Raw genomic sequence first — 27,873 nt, 5'->3', positions numbered from 1 at the left:
TGGGATGGAACAGGCAGTGCACAGCATGGTTGTACAAAGAAATGAGAAGATACCACAGAGCAATTTTAATTCAAGTCACGTACGGGAGCATAGGGACAGTGGATCCTAGCCATTGCAGAAGAAAATACCGGTTCGTTCATGTTCCAGCCATCTGAGGAAACAGACCAAATGAGTTCAGATTCCATCCCGCGGACTTTGAGTACCCAGGAAACCAGGGCATGACATCATCCAACGGAAAAGAGGCAGCAACTACGACCTCTGTAAAGCTGTAAGAAACCGTCACTTCTCTACACAGTGGGGAAACTTCTGTTTTTAAGGAAGAAATGATCAAGTTATTCAGTCACTGCTTACAATGTGAGATTGTCCAAAAGTTGTGAAGAAGTATACAGAAATGACAGTACTTCTTCAGAAGCTACCTTTCAAAAATGCCTTTCTCCGAATTGTTCAGTAATTTCATAGTGGTAGAATATGTGTCTCCTCATCGTGGTTACACGACGTGAAGGAACAGGTGGGCCACCAAGATGGTAACCGCTGTGTACCCCTCCAGAGTTGTTTGTTTAGGGCATTGGCAGGGTTTGTGTTTTTTGGTTTTTGTTTTTTCACCTATCGTGCATTTCCAAACCACAGCTCTAAGACTAGTGGTTAACTACGGAAACAGTCTTGAAAGCAATTCATGAATCCATTGAAAATGTACTAAAAACACTAAAGCTATAGTTAAATCAACCCTTCAAGTAATTTAACTCTGTATTTAAGGCTGAAACAGCACTACTTATTTTAAGCTTTGTTGGAGAAGGGGCAGGAGAAAGGCTGGGTGGAACCCTGAAAAGCAAACATTTTAAAGTGAAAGTTTAGAAACTCCTCCTTTCTATGTACTAAATATTCACCAAAGCTTTCTGCAAGCGCTGGAGTTTGCCCTTTCCCTGCGGGCTGGATTTGCCTCCTGCTGGACCGCTAGTGGCTGGCCGAAAGCCCGGCGGCAGCGGGCACGTCGCTGGGGAGGACCGGGCGGCTGGGGCCGGCGATGCTGCAGCGCGCAGCCACGCGCTGGGAAGCGGCGCGGCGGCTTCAGCCCGCCCGGCGGGCGCGGAGCACCTGCGGCTCCCGCGCCCTCTGCCCGCCGCGGCCGAGGGGCGCCGGGCGCGCCGCTGGTGCGGGTCAGTCGCCGCGCTCGCCCTGCGCGGGGACAGCGCGCAGCGCAGCGCAGCCGGGAGGCTCCGGGGGCGGCGGCTCGCTCCCCGCCCCGCCGGGCGCTCCCCACGCCTCCTGCCCCAAAGCCGCCCCGTCGCCCGGGCGCTGCGCGCAGCGCTGGCGGAGCGCAGCCCCGCGGCATGGCGGGGCGAGCGGGCGCGCTGTGGCTGTGCGCCGCGGCGGTGCTGGGCGCGGCGGCGGAGCTGCGCCTCACGGTGCTGCACACCAACGACGTGCACGCGCGGGTGGAGGCGGAGGGGGCGCGGGGCTGCGCGCAGCGGGCGGCGGGCTGCTTCGGCGGCGTGGCGCGGCGGGCGGCGCGCGTGGCGGCGGAGCGCGCTGCGCACCGCAACGTGCTGCTGCTGGACGCCGGGGACCAGTACCAGGGCACGGTGTGGTTCTCTCGCTTCAAGGGCCGGGAGGCGGCCCACTTCATGAACCTCCTGCGCTACGATGCCATGGTAAACCGGGCCGGGGGGCTGGGCGGGAGCCGCGGGCGAGGGAGCTTTGCCTCCCCTGGGGGCCAGGCATTTTCCACGCGTGTCATTTTTTCAATTGCTGCCCGCGTGCGGCTGTAACGTTGCATCAGAGGAGGCTGTAAGTCGTTGTAAAACCGTGGTTAATCGATGACCAGAAGGTAAGCAGTAAGAAGGGATGCACTAGATAAAGGGCACCGTTCACAGCGCGGTCCCGAGCTGGCAGCCCCCTGGGAGCTCCCTGGGATGCAGGGAGCTTATGCCAAGGCAGCAAGGAAGAGAAAAAGGCACAGAGGTAGTGAAGGAGCTCTTGTGGGGAAAGGAGGGCGCTTGGGGTGAGCAGGGGGGCAGAGGGGTTGTGTTGGAGATGGACTGGACAGCTTGGAGGGCAGGGGGTGGGAGTGAGCCCGGTGAAGTCTGGGCAAGGAGCCAGACCTGCTCAGACGGGTTGACTCTTGTCAAGGGAAGGCTTGCACTTGGGGCTGGCACTGTGTGCCCCAGCCTACTCTGCTGGCTGTGTCCTGGGGGAAAGCACGGTTGGCACACGTTGGCAGTGATGTTTCCGGGGATGGAGGTGGTTTTCTTTCTCTCTTTCTCTCTCTCGTTCTCTCTCTTTCTCTCTTTTTTCTTTTCTTTTTTTTTTCTTTTTTAATCAGTTGCTCTCCTGACACCCTGATTGTGCCCAGTTCCAGTAGACCTGGGGTGGTGCAGGAGTCTGTATGTGAGAATACTAAAAACTGGTGGTTTCAGGACTGGTGGGATGTGGGTAGACCAGGCACCAAAATAGCATATCTGCAAGGGAGCTCTTTGGGGCCATGCCGGTACTGCACCTTTACTCTGCCTCTTCTGATCTATTAAGTGCTGAGAGGAAGACAGAAGAATTTGGGACTCGGGGTGCTTAGATCTCTTCTGTCTCTGCTTTCCAGGGTAACAAGCTCAAGTAATGTAAAAAGAATTACCATGGCTTGTTTTGCTTGTATACACCACTAGAAAGGAGAAGAGAGATTAAAGTTGTGTTTGAGACTGACTACGTATTTATTCCTTCTCAGTTGAAAGCTTGTTGGTGGTGGTGGGGAAATCTTGTTCTGATCACCTCACATCATCTATCTTCATCTGTTTGTTTTCCTCTAGAAAAGGCTGCATTTTCCTTTTCAAGCTAAAAATGGCTTCACCTTTTTCTTTTTCCCCTCTGTCCCAAAAACACTACTATGAAGGGAAATTGTTGTCCCAGCATGTTTTTCTAGGCTGTTTGTGCCTGACAGCTCTGTGACAGATACTGTTCTCTATTTGCAAGGCCCAATGAACATTTTCCTAATCTCAACAGTAAAAAGGTTTTTCCTCTTGGTGATGATGAGGAGGAATGTGTGCATTCAGGGTTTGTCCTTAAGTGCTGGGAGGCACTTCTGGGTTCTACAGTGTAGGTATAGCCCAAGGTGATTTTGTTCCTACCTTCTTTCTCAACGCTTGCTGATGGCTGTCAGTTCTCATCTTTATCTTTGCTGATTTGACTGGTTCCTGAACAAGCCAGGGGATTGTTAAAGTTTCTGATCTGACTGCAAGAAGAAATTCTTTTAAACAGAATTAGCAGTGCCGAACTAGTGTTTGGTTTTAGAGATAAGTTCTGTAGGAAACATTGGTATTCAAGTCTGGTTAGGAGAGCTCATTAGCTTTTTAATATGATCTGAAAAAAAAAAAAAAAAAATCAGACCATGCTGGATTTCCGGAAGCTTGTACTGGATGCTAATGCGTTAGGTGAAGAAGTCAGCCACTTGCTCTTTGTGCATGTGCTGCATGCTATAATTTGATTACTGTCATTGGACAGAAGAAAGTGTCAGTATAGACTGAGAAGCTAAAGAGACTTCAGAGCCTATCTCTGCTACCAGAGTGTGTGAACAGAGTTGCCAAGTGGTGGGCAGCTTTGCAGCTTCCTTTTGGATACTTCTGTCCATGGACTGTGGGGACCACACAGTGAGTGTGTCCCATGGGAAGGGAGGTAAGTGCCGTACCGGAAAAGAGTGAGCTAGTGTTTTTTTAAGCAGAATTGGAGAAGTTTTATCCATGACAGAAGGGGATGAGGATTACTGAACGGTTAGAAGTTAGATAGTGGCGTAGGATTCCCAAACAACCTAAAGGCGGGAACATGAGTCATAAAGGTTGTTACAGGATGGAGGCAGGAGTGGAGAGCCATGGGGGGATTTAGAGCAGTCTGAGAGTGTTATCAGATGTTTATTCCACAAGTGGGACAAATTTCCATTTCAGGTTTGTCCTTTACTCATTTGTGCCCATTACCATCTCATGCCTTATGTTTAGCAAGGTATTGTCTTCCAAATCTTTTTGCCACCACCACTGCTTTTGACTGTGATTAACACTAACACCCAAATGAAGTGCTACAAAGGCAGTAATTGGAATGGTGACAGAAGTGTTCTATTTTTACTGTTAAGTTGCATCGTTATGTTAAATTATATCTTTATTTTTAAAAATATTTTTAGCCTGGCATCTTATGAAAGTGAGGATTTATGTGCCCACATGCCATGTGATCATGTATTTCTGCTTATTCCTCCTTGTGACTTTCACTAATACTAGCGAATGGATTCAAATTTGTTGAAAGAATATCACAAGATACAAAGTTCCTAAAAACTTTATCCGAAAGGATGGTTTGATAGAGTAAAGGAATGTAAAATAGTCCACATCATCCTCATCAGAGAAAGAGCTACATCAAAAATATGACTGTATTATTAGGCATCAGTGATTTCTCATGAATGAGAGACTTTGTAACCACCCACTCCATGGAAAAAGTTTTGATCAAAGTTTGTGTCTTAGCGGACATGAAATAATCCAAATGCAAGCTACAATGCCAAGAGAAACAAGGTTTCTTAAGTGGGGTTTCCTTTTTTTCACAACCAGCTAATGGCAGTTAAGTATAATTTAAATTCTTATTTTATTTGCAACTAGTTATTTTGGACTTTAATTGCATATTTTGGGTAACAGAAGGGATATACATCAGCCAAAGGGAATGCTTTGTTACCACTTGGTGATGCTCTATCCATCTGTGACTGCCTTTTAGAACATCACTTGATGTCAAAATGAGTTTCCTTAGAGTTTGATTCCTTTTCTAATTCTTTCTTTTACAGCAAAGTAGACTGTAGTTAGAATACAGTGAGAATCAGAAAATAGTTAGATTGAATTGTACCATGCAAAATCAGGATTTTCTTAAAGACAGTTATCATTTCTTTTTGAAGAGTGCTGCTGCACCATGGAACAGTTTGGTTCCTTCGCTAGAGCATTAAATGTGTTCCCACTAGTGTCAGTGGGAGTAGTTGGTTGCAGGCAAAACATACTACTGACTTCCTGGTTTTTGTATAGGGCCATTCTGTTACCCTACCAGACAACAGCTCCCTGCCTGTGGGGATCAGAGGAAGCCAGGAGTCACTGACAGCTCCGAAAGAAAGACGCTGCCAATCACTTTATCAAAAATATTGTGCCTCTATGCTTGTAGTAGCTCTTGGGTCTCGCTTGGGTTGGAACGTGATCAGAATTGATACTGTCTGTTTGGGGAACAAAAACTGGAACAAACACCTAGGGATTGTTCCACTAAGTAGAGCAGAGAGGTGTGTGAGTCTTTTTAGATCGTGGAAACAGCTTTCCCCAGCTAATGTTCAAGATGAAATTGTAGGCGTACTTCTGTCTGGGAGGGTTGGCCCATTGAATTTAGCACCCTTTCTGTGCACGGTTCTAGTCACCTGAAAACTTGTTACAACATGTTCCAAGTTACACTACTAACGTGTTTCCAAAAGTACTTTTTTTTTCTTTCCTAACACTTAAAAGCATTACAGGGTTCTTCCGTATATTGTGCTCCTGCACAGTAGTCTTCTGTGAGGATTTCACTGACTGTTGCCAAATTTGTGAGCACAGGCATGTGGTAAGTCAGGCTGAGCATGATAAAGGGTGAATAGGGGAAAATTACGTGGTCCTTTTCAAGGTAATCCCTTTTAGTTTTGTTTTCTAACCTTGGACAACTGAATTCTCTTGTTAATATTATCTTGCTAATGATTAATGTACTGTTCTTGTTTTGTACAGTACTTTTAACACTGCACTGAGTTACGCACACATTTGTATGTACGTCCCTGCACATCGGCTGCAGATTGTTTATGGAGATTCCCACCAGCATTAGAGCTGCCACTGGATAATAATATTGATGATAGCTAGAAAATTATCTTTTTTTGTTACTAGAGTACAGAAGAACTCTTACTAAATGTGAATAAATGTATTTAAAAAGTTAGTCCAAGTACAAGTTCTTAAAATACGTATTTTTTTAAAAGGTAACAAATGTTGTCATTGGCATTTAACATTTCCTTCAGTATTTTTTTAACCAATGTATCTTCGTTACACAAAATGCTTATTTTCCTCAGTAGTAGTTGTTAGTCCTCTCTACTGCAGACAGGGAATGAAAAAACATTGCACTATAAGTAATGTAGGAATGCAAATACTTGTTCAGATAAGTTTTCAATTTTGATTTTTCACATCTTTATTGCTATAAGAGAGTATGAAAAGCAACTAGCTAAGCTTTTTGTTAAACCCCCCCCCCACACACACACACTTCTATGTTTGTAAGACACAGGAATGCTTTGTCTTAGACAAGATAGGATGGTCTCCTAGAACCCGAACCTTGTGTTCTCAGACATATCTTCTATGTCATTTGTTAGAATATTTATACTGATTATTTGAAGTACAGTCTTATGTTTTCTTCTTGTTTCTCACAGGCTTTGGGGAACCATGAGTTTGATGAAGGTGTGAGTGGATTGTTGGATCCTCTGCTTAAAAATGCTAATTTTACTATCCTGAGTGCAAATATTAAAGGGAAAACTCCATTAGCAAATGAAATGATGAAATATGTTCATCCTTTTAAAATAGTACATTTTGACTCAGAATCCATAGGAATTGTTGGCTATACTACAAAGGAAACTTCTTTTCTTTCAAAGCCAGGTATGCTTTTCAGTATATAAGATTATTTTATCCTTTATTACTGATTTGTTGGTAGCCTACCTGTCTGAATCAGAAGATGATGAGTGCTTTCAGTTGGAAAGTTTGTTTTATCAGTATAATGCAGAATTATTCAGCCTTTAAACTGATGAATGCTCTGCTACATAGAAGACCTTTTCATACTGAGCAATTCAGATCACTGAATTATCTAAGAATAGGTAACTGAAGTTTGTGGAGAAGTTGTGTTTTTTTTTTTCTTATTATTTTTGCTTGGCTGTTTTATTGAAATTTATACTTTTTATATTTTATTTATCCATTTAAACAAGCGTTAAGTTGGAATACAGCTTGTCTCTAGAGTGAAATGTGTTTAAACTAAGATATTTCCAAGTGTATTGAAGTTTTGCTCTTGGATACTTCTGTGCTTAAGCTCTAGTAAAAGCAAGGAGAGCTTCATGTGTATTTTTGAAACAGAAGTTGCCCAAGATGTTTTTGGTCTCTCAAATGTTTCAGAACAGATGGGACATCCATTCTGCTTTTACCACAATTGCTTCCTTCATGAATAAAATTAGAAGTGGTGAGGAAACTTCTCCATGTCTGGCTACTAAGTTATTCCAACAGTGTGGGGTGTTTTTTTTGGTTTGTTTTGGTTTGTTTTTTTTAGTAAAATAGAATGGTCTACTAGAATGAGAAACACATTTAAATCAGCTTCAGGAGATCTGAGTCATTGCATGCTCAGCATTCACTCCCCCTCTGACTTAATCAGATTCTTCCCTGGCTTTTGCAGGAGATCCAAAAAAAAAGACCTGGGATGTCCTAAGCATTATTTTTGAAACATTTCTGCATTGAAAAGGGACTTCATATTATTAATTCTCTGTCCATTGGTCAGTAATAAGGAAGTAATGCATAGCTTTCCTGAGAAAAGGAATCCTAAATACTTTAGGAAAACATTAAAATGTAAAACTGTTCCTTCTGGGTCACTTAATTTCCATGCAGTATGTCTAAATTATCAGAAAGCAGACATCTGAGGTTAGAACAGACTTTTATATCTGGCTCTTATTCTGCAGTGCTGTGTTTTTGGAGTCCTGTCTTTTTTTTCCTCATCTAATGAATAAAAAGAAGAAAACTGATCTATATTTTGTGTAGGCGATAGAATATTACTTGTATTTGAAGCTGTGGATGTAGATATCATGCAACACCATGCTGAGTTTTAAAAGTGGACCTACAACCACTATTGTCCCACGTTGTTCTTCACTAAGCAGCAATAAAGTAGACCCTCTGTTGTTCTTCCAAAACGTGTTGTTGTTGTAAAGTCATCAAATTAACTCTCTTGCAAATAAACGTACTAAAGGAAAATCTAAATAATGTTAGAATGATCCTCTGGAGCACTTAAATACATTTCTAATAACAGCTAAACATTATAGCCAGTGTCTCAATATGCTGTGATATTTTACTGGAGACTGCAACTGGAAAAAAACCACTATTAAAAGAGAAAGCCTGTCAGAGCTGTAGATGCAGCAAAGCAGCCCTAGGCTAAATATATCCCACAATGTAACTGAGCATTTCAGAAGCAACAGGTGTTAATCTGTAGGGCAAATTATAACAGCTACCATTTATAGTGGTAAGAATTTTTATAACTTTCCACTTCATGTTCTCAGTGTGCAGAGCATTTGGAAATGTTGAAAATACGAATTCAGAATATGTTAATTTAACTCAGTGACTATATACCAGCAGTGACCAGCAATCCTTCAGGCATAAAATTAATCATCAAACCAATTCCTTAATTCAGGGAAGAAGATACAAGGTGAAATTAAATTCAGTGCGTTGCTTATCTCAACAGACCTCTTCAAGATCTTTTCCACTCCCCGCCCCCAGCTCTTCAGTAATTACTTTGGTATGCTATCCCCTTTAAGGGCATTTTCCAGGCTATCAACAAATTGAGATATAAGGATTTTTTATAATTTGTTCCAATGTTTTCATTGTCAAGGAACAATTAATCTCTGCTGTTGTACTGTTAATGTTACTGTTTAGAAACACCGGAGATGAGGGGCATTATTATCACAATTCATAGATTACAGCTAATTGGTAGTTTTTCTAAAGGTCTTCCTGTCCTTGTATATACCTATTTAGCTGAATGCACAGCTATTTTTTCCACACTTCCTGCAAGAGTCATTCATACTTTGATATACAGGCAGAGTCGTTTGTGCACCTACTTAGGACTGATAACCCCAAGACCATCTTTCTCATATTTGATGGTACCAACTGATTTGCTTTAGTTCTGAAATCATGTTCTAAGCCCCACAAAGCAGCTCTTTTATCTGTCCTGAGAGATGCTGCATACACATTTGGTGCTGCAAAATAATACATGACGTTTTTGTCCACAGTCTTCATATGAAGTAGAAGCCCACAACTGCTTACTGTACAACCCTACAAGCAGCAAAATATTTACTAAAAATAACAACTTGCCCAACTTTATAAAATGAAATTTTAAAATTCCACTTATTTTCCTTTCTTCTAGTTAGCTTGAATTATGTTTTTAACATGCAACAAATTCTTTTTTCTTCTTGTCCAATTACAGTGCAGTTTGTATTCAACTTTGAGATATCTGAAGCTATTTCCCAAACTAAAAAGAAAAGAGGATGCCACATCAGTTGAATACTTTGAAAGAGAAGTGGGAATTACCCACGGCCAGAAGTAATGAATAACATTTATATAAGAACTTCTTCAATTCAACGTTTTGTTTTTAAATGTGGCAACTGAGCACTAAGCAATATGCAGCAATATTTTTGCTATTGTTTCTTAGACAAATGAGTATTATGCAATTGCTCTTTCAGTCTCCCACTGTATAATTTTCAGCAGAGTTTGATAAAGGGCTATCCATCTCAAATTTGATTAAGGTCCTGAAGTTGTGTGATATGCCACAGAGAGGTTGAGGAGAGGAGATGAGAGAAGTCTCTGTAGCCCCAAAGTCAGAATCCCTTTTTGAGGGCAAGGTGGGTGACAGTGAGCCTCTGGACAGGTCCGTCAGCACTGGTTGCAGTGCAGGCAGCTGTGTGTGCAGTATCATGGCAGTCCAAGCAGAGAGCTGGAGTGACTGAGGTGGAAGAAAGAGTAAAATTAGGCATTTTTGTTTTCCTTGGTCACAGAACTAGGTTTTTTTTGTTAGTTTTTGTATATGGGGTTGGTGACTGATAATAGTACTTCCTTGGTGTATGCCTGCATTATAGCTTGAAGCAGCATGAAGGGGTGACAGACCTAGTTCATGTCCAGAGAGTTCAGTTATCATGGGCAACTGTAGCTGCACAGCATGGGAGAAATTAGCCTAAGGCAAACTCCATGTTGTCACAACTAGATGGCATCTAGCACTTTAGAGAGCTCAGCTGTCTTTACAGAACTGGTCATCAAACTGTTTGCATGGCTGTTGTGGGTAATCCACAGGTGGTGAGATAAGCACACAAAGGTCCTGCACTCAATGAGTGCAGGAGATTTGCTCTTCTGCCAGTAGCTCTGCATCAGGCCCTGCTTCTGAAGCCACAAGGACAGCCAAGGAGAAGCTGACAACAGTAACTTCCTTCAGCCTGGAGAAGGAAAGCTAAGGGGGTGTAATTGCAGTCTTTTACTGTCTGAAAGGGGTTTATAGAGAAGTCAAAAACAGACTTTTGTCAGAAGTGCACAAGGAAAGGACAAGAGGCGATGGACTCGAGCAGTAACAAGGGAAATTATGACTGGACAGAAAGAAGACAAAAATATTATAAAAGCAACTAAGCCCTGAATCAGGTTGCCTAGAAGCTTTTCTAATTTCTGCTTTTTAGGATGAGCCTGAGCAATCTCATGTGGCTTTGAATTCCTACTTTGAGTGAGTTCTGGGGTAGATGATCTGCAGAGGTCCAACTTCAATTAGTTTGTGATTCTTTGATTCTAGAAGAGGTCTGCAAGAAGAAAAAGTGGGGATACACTGCACAGTTTTCTCTGGAATATACAGTACAGCAATTCTCTCTGGCAAGAATGGAACTACTCAATGGGTGTGATGGCTAAGCGATTTATGTAAACCTCTTTTATCTTTGTATTTCATTGTAATAGTTTCCTCTTCATTTCCTGAGACACTTTTGCATTGGATTATGAAGGCACATTAGAAAACTGATTGCAAAACTCTGCAAGAAAGAGAGGAATTAGGTAGTAGGGAAATTAGTAGAAATGTTACTTGGAGATCTTAATTGGAAAATTTAGGATTACAGTTTGTTGACCTGTTCTTAAACTCTATTCTTAAAACCTCGTCAGAAGAACTAGCTTCTTACATAGCAAATGCTTTTGTGCAACTCGAGGCGACCAGGATAAAAGTATTTGTTTATCTTGTGTTCTTGTAACTGTTTGTCACGTTAGAATAATTTCGGCAGGCGTGTAAACATTTCATAAAGATCGCAAGTTTCCCAACATTGTATTCTGGAAATGATTTCTCCTTTCCAGACTTTCCGTTCTTTATGTGCTCATTTTATGTGCTCATTTGGGGCAGTAGCTCAGTTGCACCCTGTGCTGTCACTTGGTATTGGTGGTGGTTCGTATTAGGTGAGATAATTGTGTATTCAAAGACAATTCTGAGTTTAGTGCAGGACTTTGAAGAAGCTGCTCTTTAAAGCTTCAGAAGAGAAAAACCAAGTGAGACAGGTGTAGAGTGAAAAGGAGAAGATGGAAGATCTCAAAGAAATATAATTTAGGTGGACCCCCCCCCATAGTAGTAAAAAAATGCTTATACCCAAACACTCACTGAGATATTTAGTTTGCTTTCTCCAGCTGAATAATATCCCAAAACCATTCAGTCTGTGATCCTACAGTTGGTATCAGTGGAATTTTTTTCACAGAATTATAATTTGTTGAGTATAAGCAAGTATACATAGTTCAGTGCCAAAATGTTGTGTTAGTCTAAACGCATAAGTACTCATGAGAGACAGGAAAACATCAGATCAAGTCTGTTTGAACCACTTCCCACTGAGGATATTTGGAAGTCACTGACATTCAAAATTCCATTAGTTCTACAAAATAATACTCAATATCCTCTAGTATTTGTTGGGAAAACTAGTAATTAAGATATTGAATAAGTACTAATATAGATGTTCTTGAGCTATTTCTGTTTGTTTTTCAGGGAATGATTTAGTCTTTGAAGATGAAGTTGAAGCATTGCAACTGCAAGTGAATAAACTTACTGCTATGGGAGTTAACAAAATAATTGCCCTAGGACACTCTGGTTTTACTGTGGACAAAAACATTGCTCAGAAAGTGAAAGGAGTGGATATTGTTATTGGAGGACATACAAACACGTTTCTCTTTACAGGTATTTTACTTCTTATTAAAATGTTGCTTCTAAAGCAAAGCTGAAACTGCTTATTTTTAAACTTGGAGGACTTTAATTCTAGTTAGGCCAAACCAGATTCATATCTGATACCTAATGGTAACTTCAGTGGAATAAACTAATTTAAATCAATTTGTGAACAAGAAGTGCCCTAACTCACTGAAATGTTCCTTAATGCTGTAGATGTTCAAGGTAACCTTTATGAAGCTGAGGACACAGGCACAAAGGTAATAATACTGGCAAATTATTACTGGAATTATGGTTCATTTTTCAAGCTTGCAGATATACAGGAGTAAACAAAATGTTTACATATTTAACCCTGTATGTGACAAATATGTAAAAGAATCACGTATAACTTCGAAAGTAGTACTGACATTTGTTATGCTGTAGAATCTAATTCTGTATTCATAGATTTCTCTTAGGCCTGCCATTAGAAAAGAAAAAAAAATAAAACCAAAAAACCCTAGTGGTCTCCATTTTCCCTAGTTTTCTCTGTATTCTCCAGTTCTTCTTTTTCATCTCTGCCTTTTTTCTTCTTTCCTGTAGAGATTTCCTACTTTTGCCTAACCCTGTCAGGAGATAAATGTTATGAAACATAAGCATTTCCTGTTTTAAGCAGCAATGCTATTTTAGGCAGAACCTGTCATCAGCACTCATTCGTTCTCCAGGGCTGCTGTCATCCCTTGTACATCCAACCTGTAAGGACACAAGAAAAGGAAAGGTGTTCATTTGTTTGTTTAAACCACATTAAATATAGCAGAAAATTCATTAGCTGATTGAAGTATAACAGGAACTTTCTGTAATTTTCAACAAAATTTCCCTTGTGCCTGTTCCCAGCTGCACCATCAGGTAGCCTAGGAACTTAAAATTGTCCATTTTATCCTCTGCTCCTCCTGCTTGCCTCCTGTCACATTCTCATGCCTTTTTTGTTCATGTTTACAACAGAACTTACCTCCTCCAGGCTCTCATCTTCTACTATCCCCCTTGTTACAGAGAAGCAATTGCATATTACAATTCCTTATTAAACAGTTCAGAATATCTCCTGGATCTGTCCTTAAGGAATAGCTTTGATTACTAACCTGGAGCTAGAAAGGATTTAGGTACCTAGAAATTAGTGACTGCAAATCATTCAGCGTAGAGGTGTAGCAAAAGAGTGCTCACACTGGAACAGACCAAAGGACCGTCCATCCCAATGTCTTGTCTCCGAGAGTCACGGCGGGGGCGTGCTGAGGAAAGAGCATACACATGGGCAAGCTTCTGGAGACACTTTGCTCAAATGCACTCCCATCTCCCACCAACTTCCAGCTCAGAGACTTCTCAAGCCAGAGACGACCTCTTGGTATTTACTAGCCCCCACTGGAAGGTCACTTCCACAAACTCACCCCGTCTCCCCTTGGCCCTTTCAGCATGCACAGCACCCTATGGCGGGGCGTCCCACTGCTGAACAGCACATCATACCCAGAGCTCCCTCTTCTTCTGTTTGCAGCCTGCTGCCCACTAGCTGGATGCCAAAGAGTAGTTCTTGCACTGGAGCACTTGGTCCTTATCCACCCTCTTCACACTACTCATTGCTTTTGTAGGTCTTTCAACTATTTTCCTTCTGTTGTGTCTTTTCCAGGATGGACAGTCCTAGCCTGCCTCATCATTCTGCATTCAGAAGCTTTTCTGTATCTTTTACCACCCTAGTCACTCTTCTCTGAATTTCTCTGTGTTTTCATTGTATCATTTTTGAGATGGGGAGATGAAAGATGCATGCAATATTCAAGGTGTGCATTCGTCATGGATTTACACAGTGGGATACAGACTTGTTTGCAAAGACCTGTTAGTCAATGCCTATAGAGAGTTTTTGCCTCTAAATGATAATAATATATTAATAAGAATGGTAATAATGTAATACATTAATAGCCAGAATGCCTACCCAGGAACTGCCTAACTAGAAAATAGCAGGCAGGGTGTGTACAAAATCTTGGTCTTTTATGGCATTTTGGTTGTTGAATGTGGGTCAGAGAGGTACCTCCCTTCCCAACATAGAGCCATGGTCTAAAGTGCTCTAGAAATTGATGTATCTGGGTTCAGATCCTATCCAGGGCTGTAAGAGTTCATGTGCACATCTCTTGTCATCCCAAAGAGTACCCCCCCCCCACCATACTGGACTAGGTCAAGCTATTCCATCCTTTCCCACTGCAAGCTGTTCAAGATTCATTAGGCCAGAGACAGCACATTTGGGACTCTGCAGCTTCCTGGTTAAAGACCTCAAATGAGATTCAATTCTTGTGCATCTTCTAAGGGCTGTGAAGTTTTGGTAAAACATGTCTTTCTTATTTTTTTATTGACATTGGAGATGTCGGAAAGAAAGATCTCTGGAGGAAAAATTAAAAAAAAAGAAAAAGCAAACTCTAAAGGAGATGCACCCAATATTTGTATCTATTGCTTTAGATAAAAAATATTCTTTGGCAGAATGTGGTCTGAGTCTATAAATTTTTATTCCAAGTCCCACGAAGCACTTGTTGATCTCTCCAGAAGCACAGTGAGTGCATCTGTGAATGATTCCATTTGGAGTCAAAAGAAAGCTCTAGGCTAAATATCACAAAGAACCACATCTGTTCAAAGTCAGGGGTGTGATTCAACTGCAGAATACCACGACTTATTTGAAGTGTCTGAGTGTATGTGTCTGTGTGCATTGGGCCTGTAAGCTCTCACTGAAGTCCTTGGGAGAACGACTCATCTCAGTCTAAGTGGTTGCATACCAGCTGGCCGGCTCAACCGCTGGCTGTCGTGGGAGTTCAGAGATGTAGTGCCCATGGACGTCTCTATAGAACTGTCTTAATATAAGGGTCTTAGTCTTCAACTAGTCCAATCTATCTTTTTTCTGAGATATTTGCCATTCTCTAGTGTATCTACAAATTGTGACAAATGTTGATTGTGTGCAAGTATACTTCAGATTTGTAAACTTGATTCCAATAGTAGTAATAATTTTAGATTAGATTACTCTAGTTTATGGATTTCATCAGTAAGGGTGTTCTGAGTATGTAATATGTTGGCTAGAACATGGTATGAAAATAGGGAAGTGTTGCAGTTTCTTCAGTTACCCAGTTTGAATTTACACATTTGTAATGAAACAGAATCTCACACTTTAACTGAGATGTGTGTGTGAATTCTAGAGTCATCGTCTTCTTGGGATAAGATGCACTGAAACGTCTTTCCCTTTCAGAAGGACCACATTTATCTTACAGAATAAGGCTGTAGAGATAATTTGTCCTGAAAGAAAATATTATTATCAGAAAACATCTCTTTAGAGAACAAGAAATTAATCAAGTACTGGCCAAGCACTTGATCATGCACAGATGATGTAAACTGAAAGGAAAACTAGGAAACATGACTTTCTCTTGCTAATGTTCTGTTCAGTCAAGGACTTCACCAGGGTAAGAGATCAAAACCAATTCCTTCTGCAGTTCCAAAGAACCCAAAGTCACTTTTGCTTTTATAATCCTGAAGGGTTCTCATCAGCTACAGGCCTTCTTAAGTTTTTCCCAAGTGAGTGTCAGGTAGTGGTGAAGCCTTCGCACCACCAAGAAACCAGCTGTGTTGGCCAGACTAAAAGTAGGAAAACTAGTCCTCTGGTGAATTTGGTTCAGCTTGTAGTTTGTTGCTGACATATTTCGTGGTGGAGAAGAGGGATTAAAGTAAATATAAATCATATTAGCATTCTAGAAGGAACATTTGTCATATTTAATATCCCTGGGTGTTATATAAACAACTGTAAATGAAAGGAAACCAATTGTTCTGAGAGCAGGGGAAATGAAGAAGCCTGCTTTCCTTTGGGTTCCTGTCCCACACTCCCACACCCCTACGGCACCCCGGCTTTTGACACTCCTAGGAGTGAGGTGAGGATGCGTTGATGGGAAATGCACCCGCTTTGGGGACAGGATTGAACAACGGGCCTTGGTGGGGTGGGGGCTCTGTGGTGGGTCATGTTGTGGAGCATGCGCCATAGCATAGAGCCACCTGGTTCTGTATTCATAGGTTTCCATTAGGCCTGTCATTAAAAAAAAACAAAAGACTTTGATCTTCGCTGACTGTGGTGTAGAAATGCTGGTGGAAATAACAGAGGGGTGTGATATTAGCTCAGATAATATTATCAGGGAGATGAAGGGTAGGCACGTACATTGAGACGAGTGCTGCGCATTTCCTTTGCTGTTCTCCTTCCTTGCATTGTCGCTAAATCCCGTGGTAGCCTGTGCCGACTGAACTGAGCAATCTTTTCTCTGTACATCCCTTGCTTTCACATATGTTTCCAAAACTCCTACGTCTAATCAATCTTTGACCTTTGCAGTTTTGTGTTTGGAGTCCATGACTACCTAAGTCTAATGCTAATACAGTTTGCATTTGCGGGCAGTTTACAGCCTGTCTTGAAATTGTGTTATGAAATGGCATCACTCACAAATATTTTATCCTAAGATGAGTATAGTAAAAAATCAGTTGGGTGTACATACAAATTACAGAATTTACTTGTAGGGATTTTGATTATGTATTGTTAATAAAAGTAGTTTAGAGATTTCATATGAAAAAGTTCTATGTATATTTTACTAACGTCTTCATTTTTCTGTCTGATGCAGAATACTGCAGTGTTAAGGCTCAACAATAAACTTTTCAGACAAAGGCTCATTTGTATGCACTACTTAAAGGTTTAAATTAGAATAATTAGAAAGAAAAGTTCCTTTGTTACTGTTGTGATGTGAGGTCATGGAGAAGTGTGCTGTCACAACTTAAAAAACACTGTGGTGGTTATTGCAGCTTAGGTCCTGAAAACAATAAGATCTCTTATGTATTAATATAACTGAACAATTAAATGTGAACTTGTTGTCTAATGCATTTGTTACTGGATTTGTTTAATATCTCATTTATTTTTTTAAGGAAGAGCAACGTTTGAAATGTTATTTTAATAATTCCTTGAAGGTCACAGAAGCTGAAGACCCTCTTTACGTGATTGTTTCGTGCAGGCACCCCACCCTCTACTGAACAGCCAGCTGGCCCCTATCCATTCATGGTTCAGTCAGATGACGGGAGGAAGGTGCCGGTTGTACAAGCTTATGCTTATGGAAAATATCTGGGTTACTTAAATGTTGTATTTGACAAGAAAGGAAATGTAATTGAAGCAGTGGGAAACCCTATTTTGCTGGACAGCAGTGTTCCTGAAGGTATGTAAAATAGAAATTTGGCTTTGCCTACAGCACTCTACTACAACTCAAGTGTTACTCTGTTAAAAGTACAGTGCAATGTTGCGGAAGAATTCAGCTTTCTTCTTGAGCTTGTGGTTCTCTTTGCTTTAGGGTTCAGGCTGCATTGCAGTTGTATCCATTTTACTCCATCTCTCTTTCTGAACAGTCATATACAAAGGCCTTTGCATTTGAACAATTTCAGTGTGTATTTTTGCTTATTTAAAATCACTGATAGTTCTTTTGTAGGAACCTTACCATTTAGCAAGGCTTATTTTAGGCAGGTAATACCTTACCATTTAGCAAGGCTTATTTTAGGCCGACCTGTAATTGTGATTTAAAACATTATAAAGACTAACTTCCACTGTTATGCCAGAGGCTGGATTCGTAAGAACAGAGTTCAGGCCAATATAGGGCAGCAGAGATGTCTCAGAAATTTTGGAATATTCTGACAGTGTGCAAATATGATATATAAAACCTTCTTGTTTTAACCTCTGAAGCATTTAAAGATCTATCTTTCTGTTACTTGCTGGTTTTGTAATGCCTGCAAGCTCTGTTACCTACTTTTTGTCTGCTATATAATTATCTAGGGTTGATTCATTACTCTTTTTTTTTCTTGTCAAGTGATTACTATATGAATTTCTGAGCTTTGATCAGATGTTCTAGGTTCTACCAGAGTATTAATAAAATAAATCCTGTAAAAATGATGTGTTTGTAGGTATTTTTATTTACTCTGTTATTCTCAGTGATCTATTAATTTAATGAGATGATGTAAAGAGTGTTTATATTCTCCCTGAAGTCAGTAAATGTGTAGGTTCAGATACACAGTCACTCTTACATGTTGCTCTTGTACTGACATACTGACCAAAGTTGCATGCCAGATTGCTTAAAACTAACAGCTGCTGCAAACAGCTGTGACATTATCTGTCTGCATACAGACAGATAAAACAGAAAAGAGCAAGATTTGCACCTGGTGGACAGGTGTGCGTATTCAGTTAATTCTTGTAAAGAGACTATTCCTTGATGTTTGTATTTGCACTAGCATTCATTTTAATAGCGTCTAAAATGTGATGAAGCTATAGTAGAATAGTACAGATTATATCAAATAAGGACCCAGCTAGTTTGTACATTAAAAATTAGAAGCTCTCATTTGCCAAGGTAGATGCTAGAAGCCCCGTTAGTCACAGGTTATAACAGGGCTGGGCACAAATATTTTTAAATGCTATAGAGGAAGTTCCTCTATTTGCTGTGGCAAAGGAAAGGCTTATTCACTTGATTGTTTCTGTCTTTAAATACATGTGATGTTGTTTGAAGAGGCTTTAGGGAAAGTATGACATTTTAGTATCTTGAAGAGCAGGTTTTCCCTAAGCTTTGTATGCACTGAAGTATCATTAATACAACACACCTGTGATGCTCATTTTACATTTCTCTCATAGATGGGCACATTAAAGAAGAAGTGAAAAAATGGAGGGAAAACCTCGGAAATTATTCTAAAGAGATTGGAAAAACTAGTGTTTACCTGAATGGTACAAGCCAAGCATGCCGTTTCCAAGAATGCAACATGGGCAACTTGCTTTGTGATGCTGCGGTAAGAAGTTGCCACCACGGGTGGCAATTATATCTAAGTATTACTCTAGAACTGTCAGAAAAAAATTATTCCAGGCTCTGAACTATCAATGTGTGGGCTCTGTGCTGCTCTCCATCACAGTAATATCTCAATGCCTTCTCTAGAAAGATCTGGCAGAAATGAGGCTATGATGAACTTTGTAGGATTTTGTGGAGTGGTTTATTCTTTGCATATATCCTCATACAGAGAACAGTTGTTAACAGCTGGGTCTGCAATAAGCTGTGGCTGCAGTTTTAACAGACACAGTGATCTGATCTAGTAGCCCATTTCTCATGGAGAAAGGAGAGTTCAGGTCTCATTGCCCCTCTTGCCCACTCTGCTACCAGTCCTCTGCTCACAGCGCTTGTCTTGTGCTCGGTCATTGCTCACTGGGCTCTAGTGTGACCTTTTTTAACTCACTAACCCAGGAAAAAAAATGGATAGTTTTCTGCTGGTTTACTGATGCGAATTGACTGATGGAAGAATCTAAAAGATTCAGATTAAGCAAACGAGGGCAGGGGGGAGAGAGAATACAGCAAAGAGCAAAGAGGTAAAAGCAAGACTCCCTCTCTCAATCTCAGAGAGCCAGCTCTGTTGCCCATGAAACTGCTGCTCTATGTTTCTTGTTTTGATGCATCCATGGCTCTTCTAACAGCTGCTGTTGAGAAATCCCTTCTATGGACTTTTCATGAAATAGAGCCAAGAAAAGAACTCATGAGGTGGAAGATTTGTGGTATTGTCAGGACCCCAAGGGCACTCCCAGCCCTCCCTGTCTTTGCTCACCCCATGGGCCCCCCCTCACCCTGCCCAGCCTCAGGCCCCCTTTTTGGCCCAGCCTGGGGCTGTCAGTCCCTGGCCCACAACACTGCAGCTGCTGCAGCAGAGCTGGGCTCCAGCTCCATCACAGCTTGTCCCTGTGGAAATGCTCGAGGACTGGGGCCAGGGCTGCCCCCAGCGCCCTTCTCCCTCGCAGGGCGATGGAGTGGGCCCTGGTGACAAGGTCCTGCCTTGTCACCACGCAGAGCCCCTGCTGTTACTGACTCCAGATGCCATGCTGTACATAACACCAAAAACTCTCTTCATGAGAAGTAGCTTACGGTTTTTAAACGAAGTGGTTTTGATTATTTTACTCTTCCACGATTGCACTATTTCTTTTGAGTGCTCCAGGGAAAAAGTTTACTAACATGACTGTTTCAGAAAAAGGCAATTACGAGTGTCTGCAGTATTCCCACAAAATCAGGTTCCAATTAGTAATCGTGAGTTTTAGTTTGGGAATTTGCTGAAAACTGTTTTTCCATAATTGCTTTTATTGTAATCCTTAATATAATGTTTAGTTCAAAGGATAATTTCCGAATTAGATAAAAATTTTGGAATTCTACATAAAGTTCTATTGAAATTCCAGTGTCCCTTTTTGGTCTTCTATACTTTTTTATACACTTATTTGAAAAAATGTGTTCAAAGACTTTGACGCTTTCTTAAGCTTAAAGGAAGTTGCTTTGTTATCCTTCAGAAGTCTGTAGATTTTTCCTGATACACATTTTTTCTTGGGCGGTCAAATTCTACTTAAACAAGTGTCTCGACAGCCATCTGCATTCATCGGTAGATACTTGGATTGACATTTATATTCTTTGCAATGCTAGTTCTACGTTTGCTTTCCTGTCTGGTTCTATGCATTTGGACATATTAAGGTATAATGCTGTGCCATGGACCTTTTTGTTTTAGAGTTGTCCTGGGAAATCTAGAGACTGAGAAATGTGAAAATTAATGGAGCAGTTTTACTGGGTGATAACAGAGGTCCATCTAGGTCAGTGATGCTTCTTGAACAGTAGCCAAAAATCTCAGAAGAAGAGGTTGAGAGGACCAGATGGTGTGTGGTGAAGGACTCTAAAAGAACTCCAATGTGAAATGCTGAATTACTAACTGGAAGATACTAGCTCTTGTTTCAAATGGGCTTTGCAGTCAAGATTGGAGAGTACCAAGTGTAATACCCATTTAGAAAATGTTTCTGTAGGGAACTGAGGAATTAAAGACGTGTAATCCTGCTGTTCCAGGCAATTAGTAACTTAGAGGGTATAGCTCAGACTGAAATCAGCAAACAAAAAAAAATATTCATTGATTAAACATGAGTTATGAACAAATGGATCTTTCCTCAAGAAATAACTTTGAAGCTGGATCCAGAAAGGATTTAGGTACCTAGAAATTAGTGACTGCAAATCATTCAGCACAGAGGTGCAGCAGAAAAGTGCTCACACTGGAACAGACCAAAGGACCGTCCATCCCAATGTCTTGTCTCCGAGAGTCACGGCGGGGGCGTGCTGAGGAAAGAGCATACACATGGGCAAGCTTCTGGAGACACTTTGCTCAAATGCACTCCCATCTCCCACCAACTTCCAGCTCAGAGACTTCTCAAGCCAGAGACGACCTCTTGGTATTTACTAGCCCCCACTGGAAGGTCACTTCCACAAACTCACCCCGTCTCCCCTTGGCCCTTTCAGCATGCACAGCACCCTATGGCGGGGCGTCCCACTGCTGAACAGCACATCATACCCAGAGCTCCCTCTTCTTCTGTTTGCAGCCTGCTGCCCACTAGCTGGATGCCAAAGAGTAGTTCTTGCACTGGAGCACTTGGTCCTTATCCACCCTCTTCACACTACTCATTGCTTTTGTAGGTCTTTCAACTATTTTCCTTCTGTTGTGTCTTTTCCAGGATGGACAGTCCTAGCCTGCCTCATCATTCTGCATTCAGAAGCTTTTCTGTATCTTTTACCACCCTAGTCACTCTTCTCTGAATCTTTTCCAGTTTCATATCGTTTCTGAGATGAGGAAATGCACTGATTCTAATCCAACCTCCATGTCTTCCTCCTGATTTTAGACTTCTGTCACATCCTTCCTGTCGTCTCTTTGTGAGACTGAAGTGTTTTAACTGAAGTCACTCCTGTGTGGAAACTGGGCCATCCCTTCCATTATCTGGGTGTGCTTTCTTTAAACCTTTTCCTGCTCTACTGAATTCTTTTTTGAGGCTTAATGTACATGGATTTATTTAGCTGCATAACAATAGCTTCCATTTTGTCACTACTCCTTAGGAACTGTCGAGCACTGTTATCGTGTCCTTGCAGCTAGCTTTTGTCAGAGCTTCAGACTTTTCGAGTTTGATCTAATATGGCTGTTTTTATGGTCTTTCACTCGTTGGCATCTTTTGCTTCCTAAGACCATTCCAAATATTGAAGACCGGTCTCCTCAGAGCAGTTGGAAATCTTAATTCCCTGCAGTGCACAGCAGGAGCTCAATTGGTTTGTACATTCACCTACACGCTTGTAATGTACATCTATCTTTAAGCTCCTCTACACCTTCTGATTCTCCACGTATGTTCAAATCATCGGTGGTCTTCACGATGATTGGAATGAAAAAAATCATCTTTCTTTTTTCAGCTAGCCTGCCCTGGTAACATTACACATACAGGCTATGGGAGGCTTATAGAGTTCATTACAGGAAAAGGCAAATATTTTTACTTTTAAAAGCTTTTCAAAAAAAGAAGCAAAATACATATTTTTTAAATGTGTTTTGGCTTATTTTTTCATAATTCACTATTTTACAATGGGGCTGAAGTTAACATTAAAGACTATGCTGAGCTCTTCCATCTTGGGAAAATCTTTAAATTTCAGACTGTGTAAATTTCCAGAGACTAGACTAAGTGAGGATTAAAAATTATTTTAAACTTTTTTTTTTTTTTTTTTTGGTAGCTTTATGAGAATGTCAAACATCCTGATGAAAAGAAATGGAATCACGTTTCGATGTGCATCCTGAATGCAGGTGGAATACGCTCACCCATCGATGAACAGAGCACTAATGGTATGTAAAGCTGAATTAGTTTTATCAAGAAAGAAAAATCAAGTTATCCTGTAAGCCTGAACTCTTATGTTAGGTATGGGCTTGTTTTGATGGGACTTACACAGCATTTGAAAGCTATTTCAGGCTTTCTCTAACGTTAATCCATCATTCATGTACAATTGCACTCAGACAGACATGCATAGCAGTACTAGTAGTGTGGGTACACATTGTACATACCAAAACATTGTACATTTTTGGTAATTTTTCACTTTCCTTGCTCCCTTGGAACAAAGAAATACAGTGCATATTCTTCATGTCCTACTGTAAAGAGTAATACATTGCTAAGGTTGTTAGAAGCCTTCTGTAGTCTACCAGTGAGTAAGTGAATTCTGGATTTTCTGAATGCTAAGAGTTTAGCGTTCTTATTTTCTTGGTTATTAGATGAGCAAAACCTGAAAGCAAACACTTTTTTTCATTTTAGCTAAAAACCTTTCTCTGGGGCCACCATGAGTAAATTTTAAGCATCTAGAAAAGTTGTCTGGCTTAGCAAGAATTTCTGTTTTTCTTGGTTGTAGATTAGTGTTTTCTAATTTCTTTTAGTACAGTTATTTAAATAGCAATACAAGCAGTTACATCAAACTCAGATTCATTTGGCTTGTGAGGTTAGATGATAAATACAAATTCTTTGATTGAGACAATATACACGGTCCTCCTCTCTACCAGCCCTTGTTTGCGCAAATTGTATTTTCCATGTTTCTTGTCAAATAACCTACTGTGAAATAAATGATCTTGAAATAATATTGTATTTTCTTTTTTATTAATGTAAAAGTAAAGTCTCATTCCCCCAGGTAGCATTACTATGGAAGATTTGCTGTCTGTTTTGCCATTCGGAGGTCGTTTTGATCTGGTAAAGTTAAAAGGTTCTACCCTTAAAGAAGCTTTCGAGCATAGCGTGCGCAGATATGGGAGAGGAACTGGAGAGTTGCTACAGGTTGGAGGTATGTTTTCTTCCGTCCACTTCCGTTTTCTAAAACAACCATCCACAACCAACTATTCCAAAGCAACTGTTGGTCTTGTTTGTTTGTATTTATACGTGGAAGGTCGTGTTTCACTGCCGCTTTAAGAATAGAAATCAAATTGGCAATACATCCATGTACACACTAGTTTTGTGCACAGAATATATGCCAGCTAACAATGACACTATCTTATGGGTGCTTAGCTGAGCCACACGAGCCCTGCAGCACATCGGCTGTCATTGCTCTGTCCCACAGGCAGGCTTCCCAGTTGTTTCAGTAATCTGTTTTGGCAGCAAGTAACTAGGAGAAGAGAGATTCCCGTAGAGCTGTAACACTGTAATCTCTGCAACCCAGCAACTCCTGTTTTCAGCTCTTCACTGACACCTGTGAGGTTAGGGTGACTAGCTTTAAAAGAAATCCTTTCAACTTACAAGAAAATGGAAGGAAAAAGCGTAAGACAAGATAACAGAAATAAGGGAAGATGTATTTATCTGAAGTATCCTAATCCAATCAGTAATTAGTGATTTCTTTCTGCGGAGCAGTAACAAGCGAATAGGTGATCCGATAAGTAATTGAGGTAGTATAGTACTTCAGCAATTCCCTTTATTTCTGTTTTTCTTGGATACCAGTTGGTTTGCATGGAAAGATCAGGCATATTGTTGAGTGATAACAATTCATAACTTGGCAGTCACAGAAACTAACGTAAAGAAAGGATTAGAGGATAGTTTGCTTCTTGCCCTAAGCATTCACTGGCCTCTGCATAAAATGACATTCAAACGTTTTTCCTAGGCATCCACGTGGTCTATGATCTCTCCAAAGTGCCCGGAAGCAGAGTTGTTAGCATAGAAGTGCTCTGTACAACATGTAGAGTTCCAACCTATGTACCACTCCAAATGGATAAAATATACAACGTGACTCTTCCATCCTATTTGTTATTTGGTGGAGATAACTATCATATGCTGAAAGACAAAAATCTGGGATACAGTAAAGGTAAGTACGGGCACTCACAGAGCAGCAGAAGAGCAATCCCTAAACATTAAAAGATCTTTCTGTACTACTAACCTTGGGTTTTCTTTTTATCAAATAGATTAACTTTGCTTCTTCTCTGCCTGGGACTACAAGTTTTGATTTTTGGTTCTATAGGATGTTTCAACTTAAAATCAATTCTGAATTTGATTTAAAAATTAATGTATATCTGAATCTTGTAAGGTTTCATGGGGTAGGATGGGGAGCAGCATAGCCTGGAGTAAATTTCTGTTTATGCAGAAATAAATTTGCATAGAAATAAATCATTTGGAATAATGAAGACGAGTAACTTGAACTTGATGTGGTACAATCTTTCTAGCATATCAGAAGGGCAAAACTATAATTATTTTTAAGACAAAGGTGAAGCACTGTGGGTTTGTAAGCTTGGATCAGAAAAAGGCCAAGATGGTTGGATACAGCGCCTCCAGGTTTTTTCCATTTATGTAGCTAGATGGTGTTTTGGCACAACAGGCATATCGCAGAACATAGCCTAAAAATTCCTCATAAAAGACATAGGTACAAGTTACAACATTTTCTAGATCTACAGCACCCTATCCAAAATGTACAGTTAAAATAGTTTCTGAGGTTGGGAGACTTTCTCACTCTACCTGAATCTCATGGGAAATTACTATTTTAACAGACAGAAACAAGCAAACAAAAGCCTGATCCTGTAAAGAGATTTTTTTAAAAAAAGATCAGTAAAATACAAGTTGCTACCAAATATTCTGTCCACAAACTACCACAGATGTTTATCTGCACACAGGAAACAACTCCCCACATTCGCACACACTGTCCTGATTGCAGACTGTCTGATTCAGGAGAACAGAACAGCAAAGGGTAGCTAAAGCAATTCTCACTTAGAGACTTGAGCTCAAAATTGCAACAATTTAAAGTTTGCTGTAGAACTTGGTTGCTGTGGAAAATACTATCATTTGTTTGTTTGTTTGTTTAGGTGAACCTGATATTGAGGTTGTTTCCCGTTATCTTAACAGAATGAGAAGAGTTTATCCAGCACTTGAAGGTCGAATAAAATTTTCTGCTGGAAGTCTTATCCAAGGAAGTCTTACCCTGATTGCTGTACTGTTCACTGTAACATTCTTGCACATTTAATTTTTGCTTGTGATGTTTGTTTGCTTTTGGAGGAAGGCAGGAAGAGAGTGCTGAAGAAGAGAACTTCTTTTTTCTTATACATTACAATAAACAAGTGCTTCAGTTTCTGCATATAATCAGTAATAGCCCAAGCAATTGTCCCTAGTCAGGTAAAGCTGTTGAAGCACACTATGCAAAACGAGGGGGCGAATTCATGACTTTTCATAGTTTGTTTGCACCTATTTAAAACTTATATAACCGCTAATTCAGAAGCAGCAAAGTTTTGGTGAATACTAATTCTCCATCCAGAACTCCATCACTGACCAAAGTGGCATCTTAATTTGTTTAAACTGCAAGAGTAATCCGACAGTGAGTTGATTACAAATCTGAATCCAGTAAACGAAAACAACCTTCTAAGAATAGGTGTGTGTATCTCCCCTCTGACCTCCACCCACTTCTTATGCTTTCAAGCTAATAATTATACTTTGCTTCAAGTCTTACCTACAGCAATGCCTGGAAGAGACAAGACTCAGTGTTATTAAAATTATGAGGTCCATTTATGTGCAATTAAAAAAAGTTTGTCCATATTATTTTAAGATGCAGCAGCTCACTTACTTACGTTCTACATTGACAAAGGATACAATGAAAGCTTGACAGAGATTATAATGAAAGCTTGATTTGGTTTTGATTAATTTTGATTTGGCACAAATCAAGCATGTGTAACTTCTCTGCTTAATATCACCAGTTAAGGGGCCATGTCTTGAGGGAGCACACAGTATCTAAGATGATATTTATGTGAGACAGTTCTGAAAATTACTCTTGCAACAACTGCCATGAGATTTCTAGCTTAATGCCAACAATAAAGATGCTCGTTTTTACTCCTTATTCCAAAGCCCAAGACTCCTGAACATTACCCAGTATCAGCAATATTCAGAGAGAACATCACCCACACACACTGATTCCTGCAACACTGTGGCCTTTGGAAGTCACTCAGTAATGGAACTTTTTATAGCATAATAGCCTTTATCATCATTATAACTCAAAAGCCTGTTTCTCTACAGAAAGGCTGTTGTGCAATGCACAGTATTAAGAGGCAAATTAACAAGTGTAAAACCAGAAACAGAATGTACATTTTCTGACACTTTATCAGGAAGGGGTAGACCTATACATGAGTGTACATGATATTTTTATAAGACCATTCAGAATCTTGAAATTCATATATTGTTTACTGCAGTACTAAACTGATTGAGCTTTTTTTGAATAAACCTATTTCAATTTTCTGGAAGGCAAACTACACTTCTTTGGAGCCCAGCTACTCAGTTCTTGAATTCACTTACACCTTCATGTAATCTGAGGTACAATTTTAAGATAAACATTTAAAAAGAAAGGGAATATTCAGTATGTTTAACTTCAAGACTTAATTAGTTTCCAAGTAAATTCAAGGGTTGTGTATGAAGTGACTTGGATTACATAGTTTTATTAGCTAAGCTGCGCTGGAACAAGCACATTCGAGCCTCAAAATACCAGAAGGTGGGAGCCAAGTAACAGCTGCACTTGACACACTACTGGGTATAACATAGATTTTTCAATACCAGCCCCTAATGGTCTTAAGTCATAGAAGAATATTCCCCCTAACACTGCATAATACAGTAGCGGAGACTAAATTTATGGAGCAAGGCGTACCTGCCCACTCTGTTTTAAAAATTATGAAGACTCTTTCAGCATACCTAGAGAGAAGTAACATATTACCTTCCTTTGACAAACAGAAAGAAGAGGCCAACAGTAGCAATATAAATAAAGCAAATTATGTTGACAAAAGCACTAATACTGTGTTAAAATATTATACACTGGTCTGTCTGCAAAAACTAAAAAAATCTCAGGGAAAGTCTGTTAAAATATTTCTGTATTATTCTCCACGTAAAAGTTGTTACAAATCCACACAAAAAAGTCCTTTTTCAAGTTTCTCTCAAAAAATCTAGGGCCAACAGGTTAAGAGTTACAGGGAGGAAAAAAAAAATTCCATACATTTTAATTTTAATCAATTTTTAGAAAATACTAAAAACAGATTCACATCCTCTTCTCTAGAGTCTCTGAAGAGGATGTCTGC

The 27,873-nt window shown here is 40.3% G+C and overlaps 1 protein-coding gene across 1 annotated transcript; it reads left to right on the top strand.

Moving 5' to 3' along the window:
• The first annotated feature begins 1,512 nt into the window (after positions 1 to 1,512).
• NT5E (5'-nucleotidase ecto) lies at positions 1,513 to 27,118 on the top strand. Its single transcript, XM_062571042.1, has 9 exons — positions 1,513 to 1,649; positions 6,425 to 6,647; positions 11,779 to 11,967; positions 16,986 to 17,183; positions 18,638 to 18,789; positions 22,548 to 22,656; positions 23,484 to 23,633; positions 24,441 to 24,641; positions 25,630 to 27,118. Exons 1-9 carry the CDS (start codon positions 1,623 to 1,625, stop codon positions 25,785 to 25,787), a joined length of 1,407 nt encoding a protein of 468 aa, XP_062427026.1. The 5' UTR covers positions 1,513 to 1,622; the 3' UTR covers positions 25,788 to 27,118.
• The last annotated feature ends 755 nt before the right edge of the window (positions 27,119 to 27,873 follow it).

This window comes from Rhea pennata, chromosome 3 (assembly GCF_028389875.1).
Source record: "Rhea pennata isolate bPtePen1 chromosome 3, bPtePen1.pri, whole genome shotgun sequence".
NCBI lineage: Eukaryota > Metazoa > Chordata > Aves > Rheiformes > Rheidae > Rhea > Rhea pennata.
The sequence above is the reverse complement of the archived record's forward strand: the minus strand, read 5'-3'. Positions and strand labels throughout refer to the sequence as shown.